The 13,158-nt window shown below is 35.4% G+C and overlaps 1 protein-coding gene across 1 annotated transcript in view; it reads left to right on the forward strand.

The window, feature by feature from the left end:
• Positions 1-8,591, forward strand: part of LOC126831631 (uncharacterized) — a 31,634-nt gene extending 23,043 nt beyond the window's left edge. Inside the window, exons 2-8 of the mRNA XM_050562258.2 lie at positions 3,771-3,875; positions 4,535-4,647; positions 5,352-5,517; positions 5,659-5,786; positions 6,200-6,413; positions 6,946-7,088; positions 8,331-8,591. Coding sequence (XP_050418215.2) covers positions 3,824-3,875; positions 4,535-4,647; positions 5,352-5,517; positions 5,659-5,786; positions 6,200-6,413; positions 6,946-7,088; positions 8,331-8,591 — 1,077 coding nt within the window. The 5' untranslated portion in view covers positions 3,771-3,823. The remainder of the gene's footprint in view (positions 1-3,770; positions 3,876-4,534; positions 4,648-5,351; positions 5,518-5,658; positions 5,787-6,199; positions 6,414-6,945; positions 7,089-8,330) is intronic.
• Positions 8,592-13,158: the final 4,567 nt, after the last annotated feature.

Genomic DNA, 13,158 nt, shown 5'->3' on the forward strand with positions numbered 1-13,158 from the left:
TCGCGGGAAGGATTAATTTTGGTCACGCTCTGTAACTGCGCCTTCGCGGGAATACACCATATAGCAACTAGTTTATAAAAACCAATTTAGTTAAACACCAATTAAAGTTTATTGTCTGTAACTAAAGACGCCACCCTCACAATACTTGTCTATACTCCAATACAGGTTATAACAGAATTCATCTAATTAAGGTAGCCTGTAGAATAATCTTTAAAACAACATGAGGGGTTATAAGATTTAAAAACTATTACATTATGTTAACAAGCGGTTGTAATGCAAGATACCCCCAGATTTTGCAAAGGATGGACAAAAAACAGGCATCAGGGGACATAATCCAGGAAGTTATGTTCCGATATGTGCGAATATCAATAGGAATCAAAATATCCGGGATATAAACATATATTTTAAGTTTCATCAAAATCAGATAAATATTGTGACTTCTAGAGAGTCCATAACCATTACATACTTTTACACGATTTGCGAGCATTTTGTCGGGCAGTTTCGGTCTGATTTTCACGAAATGCGGATAAAAATTGTGACATCACAATTGCACATATAATCGGGCGTCATAATCCAGGAACTTACGGTCCGATATGCGCAAATGTCGAAAGGCTCCGAGATCTTTGGGACATAAACACATGGTTTAGGGTTCATCAAAATCGGATCATATTGTGACCTCTAGAATGTCCACAACTTTGATATTACATACTTTTATTTGCGTACATAGAGTGGCCATTTTGTCCGGCAGTTTCGGTCCGATTTGCACGCAATTCTAACTCAAGCATCATTATGGTGTAAAGGAGATACATTTTAACGTTTTGTTTTTAAATAGGATAAAATTTGTGATCTTTAAAGGTACCACACGCTATAAACGCGTGTTTTCGTTAAGCCGGGGCCGTAATCGAGGGCAATGGAGATCTTTTGGGTTATAAACATATATTTCAAGTTCCATCTAAATTGGATAAAAATAAAATTGTGACTTCTAAAGTGTCTACCAGCTAAAAACGTGATTTTTTTTTTGTACAATCAGGGGTCATAATCCATGCCAATATCGAAAGGAGCCGAGATCTTCTGGGAAAAAAACCTACATTTATAAACATGCATTTCACATGCATAGACTGTCCCCAACTTAAAAACGTGATTTTTCGTAAATCAAGGGTCATAATCCATGAAGTTTCGATCCGGTAAACGCCAAAGGAACCTATTGGAGATAAACCTATATTTCAAGTTTCATCATAATCGGATAAGAATTGTGACCTGTAGCGCGTGCACAAAGAAATTATGGACGCATGGACAGGGGCAACGACAATAGCTTCTGTCGCGTTTACATAAGGTTTTCCGCAAGGGGATATTGTCCATTAATTATCTTAATCTGTCCTATGATTCGTGTCCGAGCAATCCCACTTTTCGACAGACGGTTAAAGTGAAAACAAAATCCGAAATCTAATAAAATACTATTTATACTTTTCTTTTAATTGAATACCGCTAATTTTTACTAAGTTGGCTATGGTGTACAGTTTGTCCGGAACCACTCTGCTTTGTGCGACGTTTCCCGGGCATAGATTATAATTTGTGAATGCAGCTCCGACAGTCAAATTGGTTGATTTGAATTCAGGTCAGCAAAGATTGGGATTTCGATTGCTAAACCATTAGACCCCGCGACTACTAAACGATTGTTTATTTGAAATTGAGGCCAGCGCACTTGACCACATTGAAGTTGCTGTATTAACGCGCCGAATATTCGCCTGACGTCGCCTCTCTATGGACTGTAAACGAATGTTGGGTTAATTGGAATTAGGCCATATTAGATCGCTTTGACGATGCGTATAGCAGCCCCACCCCAACATCCAATATCTGTCGAGGCAGCTTTTTGCACCCTCGGCGCGGACGGACGACGGGTTAACATTAGCCCACAATTTGGATTGAAGTTATCCTCTATCAGAATATTAGACGCGAATGACAAATGATACATGTGTTGTAGTCTTTGAATTATTCCACTTAAAATAGTGTATTCGTTTTTTTTTATTTCTGGCCACTCGATATAGATGGAAGTGATGATACTTTAACTGAATTAAGTTTAAACTGAGCCCAAGTTATGTTGTCTGAGGTTTCTTGGCCAATAAAACGTATTTCAAGAAATTCAAGATCTGTGCGTGTTTCTTAAATTTTGTAAACATAACTTATTCAATGTATACCTTATCAGCCCTATTATGTTATGCATATTTTACCGTTGTGGTCTATTGACTGTGGACCCTTAGAATTTTTTAAAATTTTGACCATAGAACAACCACCAGTACTTAATGATGTGTTGGTATATTAAAATGTGGATTGGATTCCGTTTAATCACACAGTTGTGCCCTTTCAATTCAGAATAGGTTAGTTGTTTCGGAAATCCAACATTTTTCCACGACATAATAGTTGAGTTGAGTTCGCGTGTGTATACAGCTCCTCAGATCTCTTCCAAGTTTTTTTTTGTATTTAGTGTTGATTTATGGATTTTAATTGGATTAATGTTAGTACTAAAGTTTGGAACTGTATGCTGCATCTTTTATGGTAGTTCTTATGATGAATTAACATTTTACTTTTGTGTATTTGTCAATAGTATCAACTTGAAAGGTAAAATTAATTGGATTAACTCTCAATTAAATAGCCAAATCTATAATAATAATATTAAACAATCCGTTCACCATATTGACGAAAGAATATCCATGGTATTCCTGTACTCATCTCTGACAGAGCATCCAGCCAAGACAAGGGGTCAACTTGGACTGAACAACCTAGTTAAAGTTCCAATATCCAGATCTTCAGTTTCATATCAAACTAGCAATTATTTAAAAGCTGGATTAATTAATCTTAGGAATAAAACCAGCGATATCAATGATTTTATTTTGATGAGGAATAAGTATTCGGTGCTCGATTACTGAAACATGGCTTAGCCAGAATTCAGATTCAGTGACTATTTCGGGTATACTTCCAGCAGGCTACAGTTTTCTACATATTTCCCGTGCGTCTTGGGGTGGTGGTCTTTGCCTTGTCTACAAATGGGGTATTCAACTTGTTTGAATGCCTCAATTTTGTGATATCGAACCTTAACAAATCTCTACACCTGTTAATTGTTTTTGGCATTCAATTAATATACAAATTACAAAAAGTTAAAAACACGGCTGCGCGGCTTATTACCCTCACAAGAAGGCGTGATTATATCACTCCCATACTTAAACAACTTCACTGACGAGCCATTCCATATCGTATTCGATTTAAGATTATTTTAACTGCTTATAAATGTTTCCATGGCTTAGACCAGTCTTATTTGTGTCATCTAATTGAAAAACCAACAAATGCTCGTAGTCTCCGTAGTTCAAATGACATCTATCGTCTCAACCCAAGGTTGAAAGATCGTTTTCGTTTTTAGCCTCAAACCCGTGGAATGGTTTAAAACCCGTCGGTTATAATACTGATATTCGTACCAGCCCCTCCGTACAATCTTTTAAATATGCTTATTCAAAAAAGGCTTCAAATTTAGAAGTAGAAGTATACTATTCATAATAAACCAACTTTATGGATTTACTATTTCTTGGTTTATTACATGCATTTCAATACTCTTACAGTTATCGTTATCAAACAATGATCAATAATGAATAGCAACCACATATTTATAATATATCCAAGAGTAAAACGGTTTGACCATGGAATTATAACATTAATTAAGACTTCTAACAACAACACTTTCCCTTTGAATATGACTTCCCTATCTCTCTTATTTATAACAGATTAGGATGGGGACCGAAGCCACCACCTAGGCTTAAAGGTATCTCCAAGTGCAATGTTACGTAGTGGTGGCTCATATATCTGGCTATTCTGCTTACTATTACAAGGTAAATATGATATATATTAAGTTAAATTGAATCAATATTAATAACAGAACTCATTTTGTTTAGGCAACAATCGTATACTTTACGAAACGTTGTGCTTTTAGAATAAAAGCGGCGTTCTATTGATGTGTTTCCCAATGGTGAAATGCCACTTAAATAGTATTAATCAATAAACCAAATACCCTTTCACAGAAGAAATACCTTATTGGTGGATTTAAGGTCACGATAAAGTGAAACAATCTTGTTACAAACTAGTCCCGACACTAACAAGGGTGAACGCAGTATTTTCCACCAGAGCATAGTGGGCTTTGGATACAAAAGTCAAAAATAAAAATGTTGACCCTCAGTTTTTCGAATTGCCTTCCTGTTTTCATGTGTGAGATTTCCAGAATTTCACGCCATTTGTATCAATGTTCTTGGGCTTCCATCAGCTTTTTTCATGTCTGACAATGAACTTTCACATCTTAAGATTGTGCTTGATTTTTTATCTATACGTACCAGCATATACAGCTTTAAAATGGTTGACGTTGGTTGCCGGTCTCAGAAGAGAAGCACTCTGCCATTTTATTTTGTCCCTGTAAATAACCCTTCATATCTTTTTATTCTGTTTGATTTATGTTTTGTGTGAACCGTTATATATAGCTTTAAGTTTTTTGATGCAGGTTACCGGTCTCAGAATATCACCACAGAAGAGCCCGGTTCACCTGTAGTCGGGTGTGACGCCTCGCTGATCTGGACATTAGATAAACCAAATTATAAAACATCTATTAGAAAGGTTAGTTAACTTGTTGGTAATGACAATCAGCAGTAAACAAATCATTAATGTCAAACCTAGGATGGTAAATAACCCGATAGTAAATGACACGATAAGAATTTGTATGTCTGCCAACATGGTAGCCATTTATATACCACGACGCGATCAGAAATTGTGTGCCCCGATATGAGTGACTTTATTAGTATTATTATTAATGAAACTTTTATATTAAGCATTCGTTCATTAGAACGTAACGGGGAGCCACAGTGGCTCAATGAGTAAGACGTTGGTTTGCTAACCTTGAGCCCCGGTGTTAGATCTATACGGTGGCTGAGGACTTAACACACTTGCTAGAATGCCCGGGGTTCGATTCAAGTGTCTGTCGAAAATATTTTCCCTGAATATTTCCAACATGGCCTTCCATTATCAGTGGCAGAGAGCCCGACATGGGCAGTGTCTAGTCGTTCGGGTGGTGCACAAATCAAGACCCCGTGTACACGTTGGCGTACTGGTACAAGAACCGCTCTCCGGGCACTATGTCTCTCGTAACACATTGCGCATGTGTTCATTAGCAGATTAATTATGATGATTTACGATCCTGATCAATTCTTTAGTGAAAAGATGGTGGTGTTTTAAAAGTACCATTATTATAATGGAAAATGTCTTATAATTATACTCCACTTTTATATGTAGTTTAAATTGTTCTGTAAATTGTATCATCAAAGGTAAATCATGGAGAATTGTACAACAGCAAGAAATACAGGATCCACAAGAAACTTGATGGTAAACAGATATTACGTATAAGGAAAGTTACATTCGCAGATGCTGGGTTATATAGATGTCAGATTGGTTCTACACATGAATATAAAGATATTAATCTCACCATTACAGGTATGCTACCTTTCTTTTGTAACTCCTTTATTTTAGAGGAATTCGCTGCTAAACTTAAATTCAGTGCTAAAATGTATATTCCAATGTTTAATCTTTGAAACACATCCAATTTGACGTCTGTTTTTTTTTATTTTAATATAGATTTCCGTTGGAAAAATGACATTTATACCAGACCTGTTGCTTTTGGTGGAAATGTCACTATTATGTGGAAATATTTTAGTAAAAAGGTAGCAAGAAAGATTTGGCTATACCGACAAAACAACATCGAGGTAGGTAGTTCTAATAATACATTTTGTTTTAATTCAAGAACATTGCAATGCCATAAGGATCCGTATATGATAATGTATTTCGCATGTTAGCATTATGCAGTTAATAAGTCTATATATCAGATAAGATAACAGTTAAAAACACCACATTTGAAACTAGTTTTTTTTTTCTTTTTTAAAAAAAAGCCTTTAAACGTTAGAAACTATACATGTTTAATGTAATCTGAACCATATTTATTTTTCTATAATTTAACTCATAGCGACGTGGATAAGAACATAAGAACAGCGTGTCCTACCCCACCCCTCTACCACAGTTATATTTCCCGAAATCACAGCATTAACTTAATTATTGTCTCTCTCTCTCTCTCTCTCTCTCTCTCTGGGGATCTAAATTTGTATCAACATTTGATTTACAGCAAAATCTTGCTTTCTGGAATAAGGATTTTAAGACGATTTCGTACACTGATGAGAGAATGACCATTCATCTGATCAACGATGGCGATGGAACGAACATAGTAAAATTGATTGTGCGAGGAATAACTATGGATGATACAAAATACAAGTACATGATCAAATTACAATTCAACGACGACTGCTACAAGTATGAAAAACCCTTGAATCTAATGGACAGTAAGTTTCAATTGAAGCTTATAATATTACTGTCACCCTATGCCGTGCGTAACGATGAAAGCAATGTGTCTGTTGGCCGGAACACGGCTTAATAAGCCCGTTACTTTCATTTCGTAAAGTGACAGGTCGGGGTTACTGGTCAATGAAAGCATATTTATTTTGATATTTTATTGAGGATTCAGTGTGGAATATCAAATGATATGCAAACAAAACATGGGGTATTAAAATGATCCTTTGATAATTTTGCTGATGTACTGGTCGTTCTGTATCTTGAATTCCTTCATCCATATTGTAACATATTCTTGGTTAACCACAAAAGGGCATGGATGATAAAAGTAGTTCCACCCGATTCACCTTAGTGTTTTTTTTTAAATGACAATCGTAACTTGACAGCATATTTTATTCGTATTGTTTTATTGCGTCTCTCGTGTTCATTAACCTAGTCAGAGCAGACCAGTAGTTAAACGCCTTTTTATTTCATTTCATTAAGTCACTTTTTATATGTATTGTTATTGGGTTTTTTATACTATAGAGCAGGTACTACTACATATGTACAGTGAAACAGCAGTTATAAAAGCTCTACCTCAAGAATCTGTTCATTTTGTATGGTATTATAAATATATATATCCCGTATATATGATATTATTCACTCGAACAAATGACACAAACCATCGGGTAGGATTAATTAATTATTTTAATGGGCTAGAACAACTTGTTGGTGCCTTATAATATATAATTATTTTATAGCTCAACTTGTTGGTGCCTTATAATAGACCAAAAGTGGTCGAAAGCACACATTAATGTTATATACATTTAGGCTTATACAAACTGATTTACATTTATTTTTATATTGTTTTATTATAATTTTCAATCAGGTATGTTTAGTCAAACTAGGTTACAATCGTTTGGTCCATGGTTAATCCTAACAGTTTTTTGGGGGTTTTTTGTCGTTGTGGATTAGTCATTTTAATTACTTTTGTGTTGACTCGTACACCAAGCCTTCACATTACAAATGGTGTTACAAACCATAGAGAACCCAATCTCTCGAACTGATATGAAATATAATGAAATGGGGTTTAACGTACTACTGTTCATGTCCATGACATTGTGCATCAAATACTGAATTGGGGCACATATTATAGATACTATGGAGTTAGACGTTAGAGCTAAACGTCCTTTAAAATAAAAAGTTCGATTTGATAATGTGTGACAGTGCGCACTGAAGTATTATAAAATATCAATTTCATTGTCAACCGTGTTCGTACTTAAATACATATTTCCTACTCAAAATTCGAAAGCATTTTGTCAACTCCAAAAATATAAAGTTCATCCAGATTTTCCGGCGTGGTTTCCCCTTGTCAGTGATGCAGGACGGAGAGCCTGGCAAGGACAGCTGTCTAGTCATTCGGATGAGACGAAAAACCGAGGTCCCGTGTACACATTGGCGTGCACGTAAAAGATCCCTTGACAGTTGGAATTCGATATAAGAGTAGGCCGTAGTGCCGCTGTCCGGGCAAAATTTCCCTCATAGCACACTGTATGGTGTATGCCCGTCTTCATTAGCCCAGTTCGGAGCAAAACAGTAGGACGTTAAACCCCATTTCATTTCATTTCATTTTTTCCAAAAATATATTTCGTGGGCTTTTTGATAACCGGGTGTAATTAATATTACTATTTCATTTCGTCAACACTTACCTATGTATATAATGACTGCCGTCGAGGTAGTTTTCTTATACGGAAACGCATCCAGTCCCATACCTTAATTGAACGGACACATTTTCTCGGGAAGTTAAATAATAGTAAAAACAAATGTAATGTTAAAAGTTGTTGCACTAAATAAACTTTGAAAATGCCATTGCGTTTTTAATGGCTTTGAGTGTATATATAATTTGTAGATTGCATGTTTATGTTTAACAGATCAACTTTGGATATTGGTTAAATGGTACGTTTCACTCTACATCATATAGTGATGGCAAACTATTTATGTTTAATATATCAATACGAAACGTGGCTAATGGTATAGAAGGGAAGATTACTCTAACGTTACATAATGCATCAATAGATGACTTTAATTACACCTATGTATGTCGCATTATCTTTCCTGATGACCAACAAAGTTCGAGGTACATCACCCTTAAAGGCAAGTCACATGCTTATAATTTTGCTTTATTAAATTAATTATTATTAAGCAATCGCCCATGCTTGGTAGCGTAAGTAAAAGAAAGTCATATGTGTAATGTCTCTCGCAATTTACTAGCAGGAATATTTTCTAGTATTACACTTGCGTATAACGATGAAATGTTCCAGGGAGACGTCCTGAATTTTTATTCTTATTCCGATCTAAGCCCGTTGTCCAATAGCGCCAAGCCTGTTCACTGCTTAATAAAGGTAACAAGTTCACGAACGTAAATATAGACTCTACTAAACAAGGATATATTGCCGTAATTAGTACCAAGGTGAAACTAATTATATCTGTACAAAATGGCGGCGTATTTTGAAAAAAAAAATTCATGTCCTGTACTTTGCTGAAATAAAATCTAAAATATCTCACAAGATTGATTTTATTCAAAATTACATTTAACCAAAACTGTGTGAAATGGTGTTTAACGTCCTGCTGTTCTGCTCCAATACTGAGCTATTGAATACCCGCTTACGTCATACAGTGTGCTATGAGGGACATTTTGTCGGGAAAGCGGCACTATGATCTACTCTTATATCAAATTCCAACAAGGGATCTTTTAAGTGCACGCCAATATATACACGGAGCCTTGGTTGTTCGTCCCATCCGAACGACTAGACAGCTGTCCTTATCAAGGCCGCCGTCCTAAGCTATTGGCAAGGGGAAACCGACTCAGTATTGTATTTGGGAAACAACGTATAGCTACTCATCTCATAAAGTAGGCTTGGTGAATTGATTTTTAACGATAGTTTGGTCATTGGCTATGATTCGAAACCCATCATTATGTTGATAATGTGTGGGGTAATTTTAGGTCAAAATATTTAACAATTAATTTTTCATAAGTTCGTGGATCACTGACGTTTGAGAGGATTGGTTAATCTTAAAAATTAGACGGTCGCAAAAACGTTTTCTTGCAATTCCGACCCGTTGGTAAAGTAAAAGCAGTCAGATATAGCGTTATTTATTCGATTTTCGAAAAGAAATCCCATCTTGTGCCCATCTAAAACCCAGATTTACAGTGAGAGTGGACTGAACTGGTAATGGCCGAACCAAAGTCATTTTGGATTCCTGAATTGCGACCCGACCAGCAGCGAGCATTTCGCCCCAAAAATTTGTCGAAGTATACGGTCGGAAATGCGTTTTCCTTCTATTCCGGCTCGACAGTAGAACAGCAAGATACACTCTTATTTATGTGACTTTGGAAAGAACCACAATATCATTCTGTGCGGCCCACCTGAATTCAAGATTTTAGGTGAGATGGAACAGAAATAATATTGGCCGAACAAAACGTCCTGTTCAACCCAGCCGCTAACGTGAATACAATAACTCGAAGATGGTCCAATATAACTCATTATTTCTTACATTGATTTTAAATGTTTTATCCATCAGTCAGTTGTAGGATATTTCGATTCCAGAAAAATTATATCACACAAATAATGATCGAAACACGAAAACTGTCGCACAACCCAGACTAACTACAGACCAAACAGCCACGGGATTTCGGGTACTTTATTTTGCCGTATGGAATTAAAATGTTTTTGTTTTTCACAAAATATACATTATTTGTTTTATATATATATATATATACTAAGCCCCATGACCAGAAAGCATGGATGCTCCCACCCCCCGCTCCAACGCCTATGACACACTACGTTTCACCGCTATCACTCAATTACAATCAAAAAATTTACCGTGATTCACAGCGTCGACGGATCAAAATGCTTATCCTGAACTAGTCTAGACAGAGAATGATCATCATCGACCACTATCAATGTACTTTTCCTATTAAAATAAACCTAAATTGTACCGGTTATCAACTTTCTCTTTTCAATTGCAGAAAACAATTCCATGCTTGACCAAACATTTTCCAACTCATCATTACATCTTGGTACAATCTTTAGTATAGCATTTGCTGTGGTTATTGTTATAATATTAGTTACCTGCATAATATTGTTGGTTAAAAGGAGAAGTAAGTATTTAATTTTAAAGGGTTGCAATATGGGTGGTGGGTGCGGATTATGAGTCTACATTACAGAGGAATTAGGTAAGATTTGGATCAAGAGCCTACAGTTCTCGTTGTAATAGTTTAAAACATGAAAATATTCCACAGATCTCGGTTCCTTTCGATATTGACAAATACTGGACCGTAACGTCCGGGATTATAGACCGTTAATGTACGAAAAATCACTTTATAGGCTTGTGGACTATCTAGAGGTCACCATTTTTATTTGATTTTAAAACGCGTTCAGATAAACACCGCGACACCTTAACTATGGTTGAGTTCAAATTTCATGAAAATCAGATTGACACTTCCCGACAAAATGGACACTCGCCTTTACGACAATAGTGCAAACGCATGTAATATCACGGTTGTCGACATTCTCTAGGCCACGATGTCTGACCAATGTAAATGCTACTTAAAATAATATAGGATATTGAATGAGGTTGATTTTGGTGCGCATCAAGAATCCCTCATATTCGATGTGACAATGAGAGGACGAACCTTATCGATTTTCCCTGTTCCTCTCGCAAAATGTTGATGTTAAATTAAATTATTAAATGATGATCGTGTTTCATTCCATTAATTATCTCGACCAATGATGTTCTAGAGAGTTGATTATGGGCTTGCCATTTGAATAAATGTCAAATTTATAATTTATGAAACATTTGCGACTAAAAAGATCTGCGATAGGAAAATTTAGCTCTTGAATAATGCATCCTTAACTGTCCCCCTGTTGATGTATTTTTATCATGCGTCATGCACTGTTAGCTGTCATGGCGGCAACTGATCAAGACAAAAGCAATTTGTCGACAATTAAATTAGCTTATGGAGCTATCATCTAGACGCTTGGCTAATTTGTGAAAAGCACGATAGGGGTTTGTGTGATTTTGGAAAAAAAATATTGCAGATCTGAATATTTCATGTGTACATAGTGGTGTAAAACTTTTGATTGACTATGTTCATCAGATGTAATTTACTGAATTAATAGGTACTGGTACCAACCAGTTCTTGTTAATGGCACGAATCATTAAATGAAATAAACCTGTATGTCTAACAATTAATATTTGATTTGAAACATAAAGCCTTGATGTTAATGAATAAATATGTATTATAAAATATACATAATGTGTACTAGAAGTTACTGTGTTCAAAAGTGATCTAGTAATAATAATTATGCATTTCTTTGAAAGTAATTTGCTCACTACCATTTTAGTAGTTTACAACTTTGCTTTATTTGACATGTGTATTTCATTACGAACATTAATATCGGATCTGCAATTCCTACCTGGCCTAAATGATAAAACCAATTGGGATAAATGTGGCAGGAAACCAGATAATACTTTCTATAAAATATTTCAATCTTCTGTTTACTGTTATAAACCATAATACTTAAGTAATTATTGTCTTTTTGTTTGGTCTCTTTAGAGAGAATAACTCTAGGACTTCGCCCTTCCCTACACGGCCAACTGGAAAAAAGTTGTGGGCCATTTCTCATAATTATTCATATTACTTTCTGAATATTTGAAAGAACCTTCTTACACCACTATGTCTCAGATCTAGCTAATTATCATCACCCAATCGTGTACTTTTTGCGAATCTGTATTGAATTGATATATTTTCTTGCAGAACGACATACTAGACATCTTTATAGAGCTGTACGGAATGCAGGTGGGCTTATTGTAGTTTAATTAACCTATATTTATCTTATAAAAACTGTTTAATGTTATATAATTGATATGTATTATGTCTGATGTATAGTTCTGTATTTTAGCCTTTATTCTTGTCAATTCCTTTAAAACGAACATAAATGGTTACAAATAGTACAGGTATGACATTGAGGGGTACGTTTAGGAAGTCATATACAATAATGGAAAAAAGTTAAATGGCCGAAATCTCCTTTTGGTACTAAAGATTCAGTATCAAGATTTAATAAATGTATGTTGAACTGTTGTTCACAATTTCGCCAACCAAATTTGATCACTTCTATATCCACGACATTACCAGAGACCATATATGTCTGAGAAGTGATCAAATTTGGTTGGCGAAATTGTGAACAACAGTTCAACATACATTTATTAAATTATATATATAGTGTATTAATGGAACAGTCTATCTGATATATAAAACCAACAATGAGTGAACACACACCCTAATTAATATGAATTATGTTTTAATAGAAGACGAAATACATCTAATACCAAGAGAAGAATCTAAAAGTAAGTGTATATTTTTATAACTGAAGATATCATGATACGCAAAGGTGAGAAACACTTCGCTAATGACCGGTCTGATCAAAGTCAACGACTCTACATTCCGTCAACCACTCATTAATTCTCACTGGACAGCCGGGCCGTCGGCGTTTATTAAAATATGGCAGGTTTGACCAGTGTAAGTTTGCGATAAAACAAATTCGACAACCTTATTTGAATAAAGTGCTAGAGTTTGATGACTATCTTAAACCCTGGAAGGTATTCAATGGCCTGAGAAAGATAACAAATTAACGTAGAGGATATGTTGCGATTCAAACTTTGTTCTGCAATGGGAACATCACGAAGTTCACGGAT

This window comes from Patella vulgata, chromosome 1, assembly GCF_932274485.2.
Source record: "Patella vulgata chromosome 1, xgPatVulg1.2, whole genome shotgun sequence".
Classification (NCBI taxonomy): domain Eukaryota; kingdom Metazoa; phylum Mollusca; class Gastropoda; family Patellidae; genus Patella; species Patella vulgata.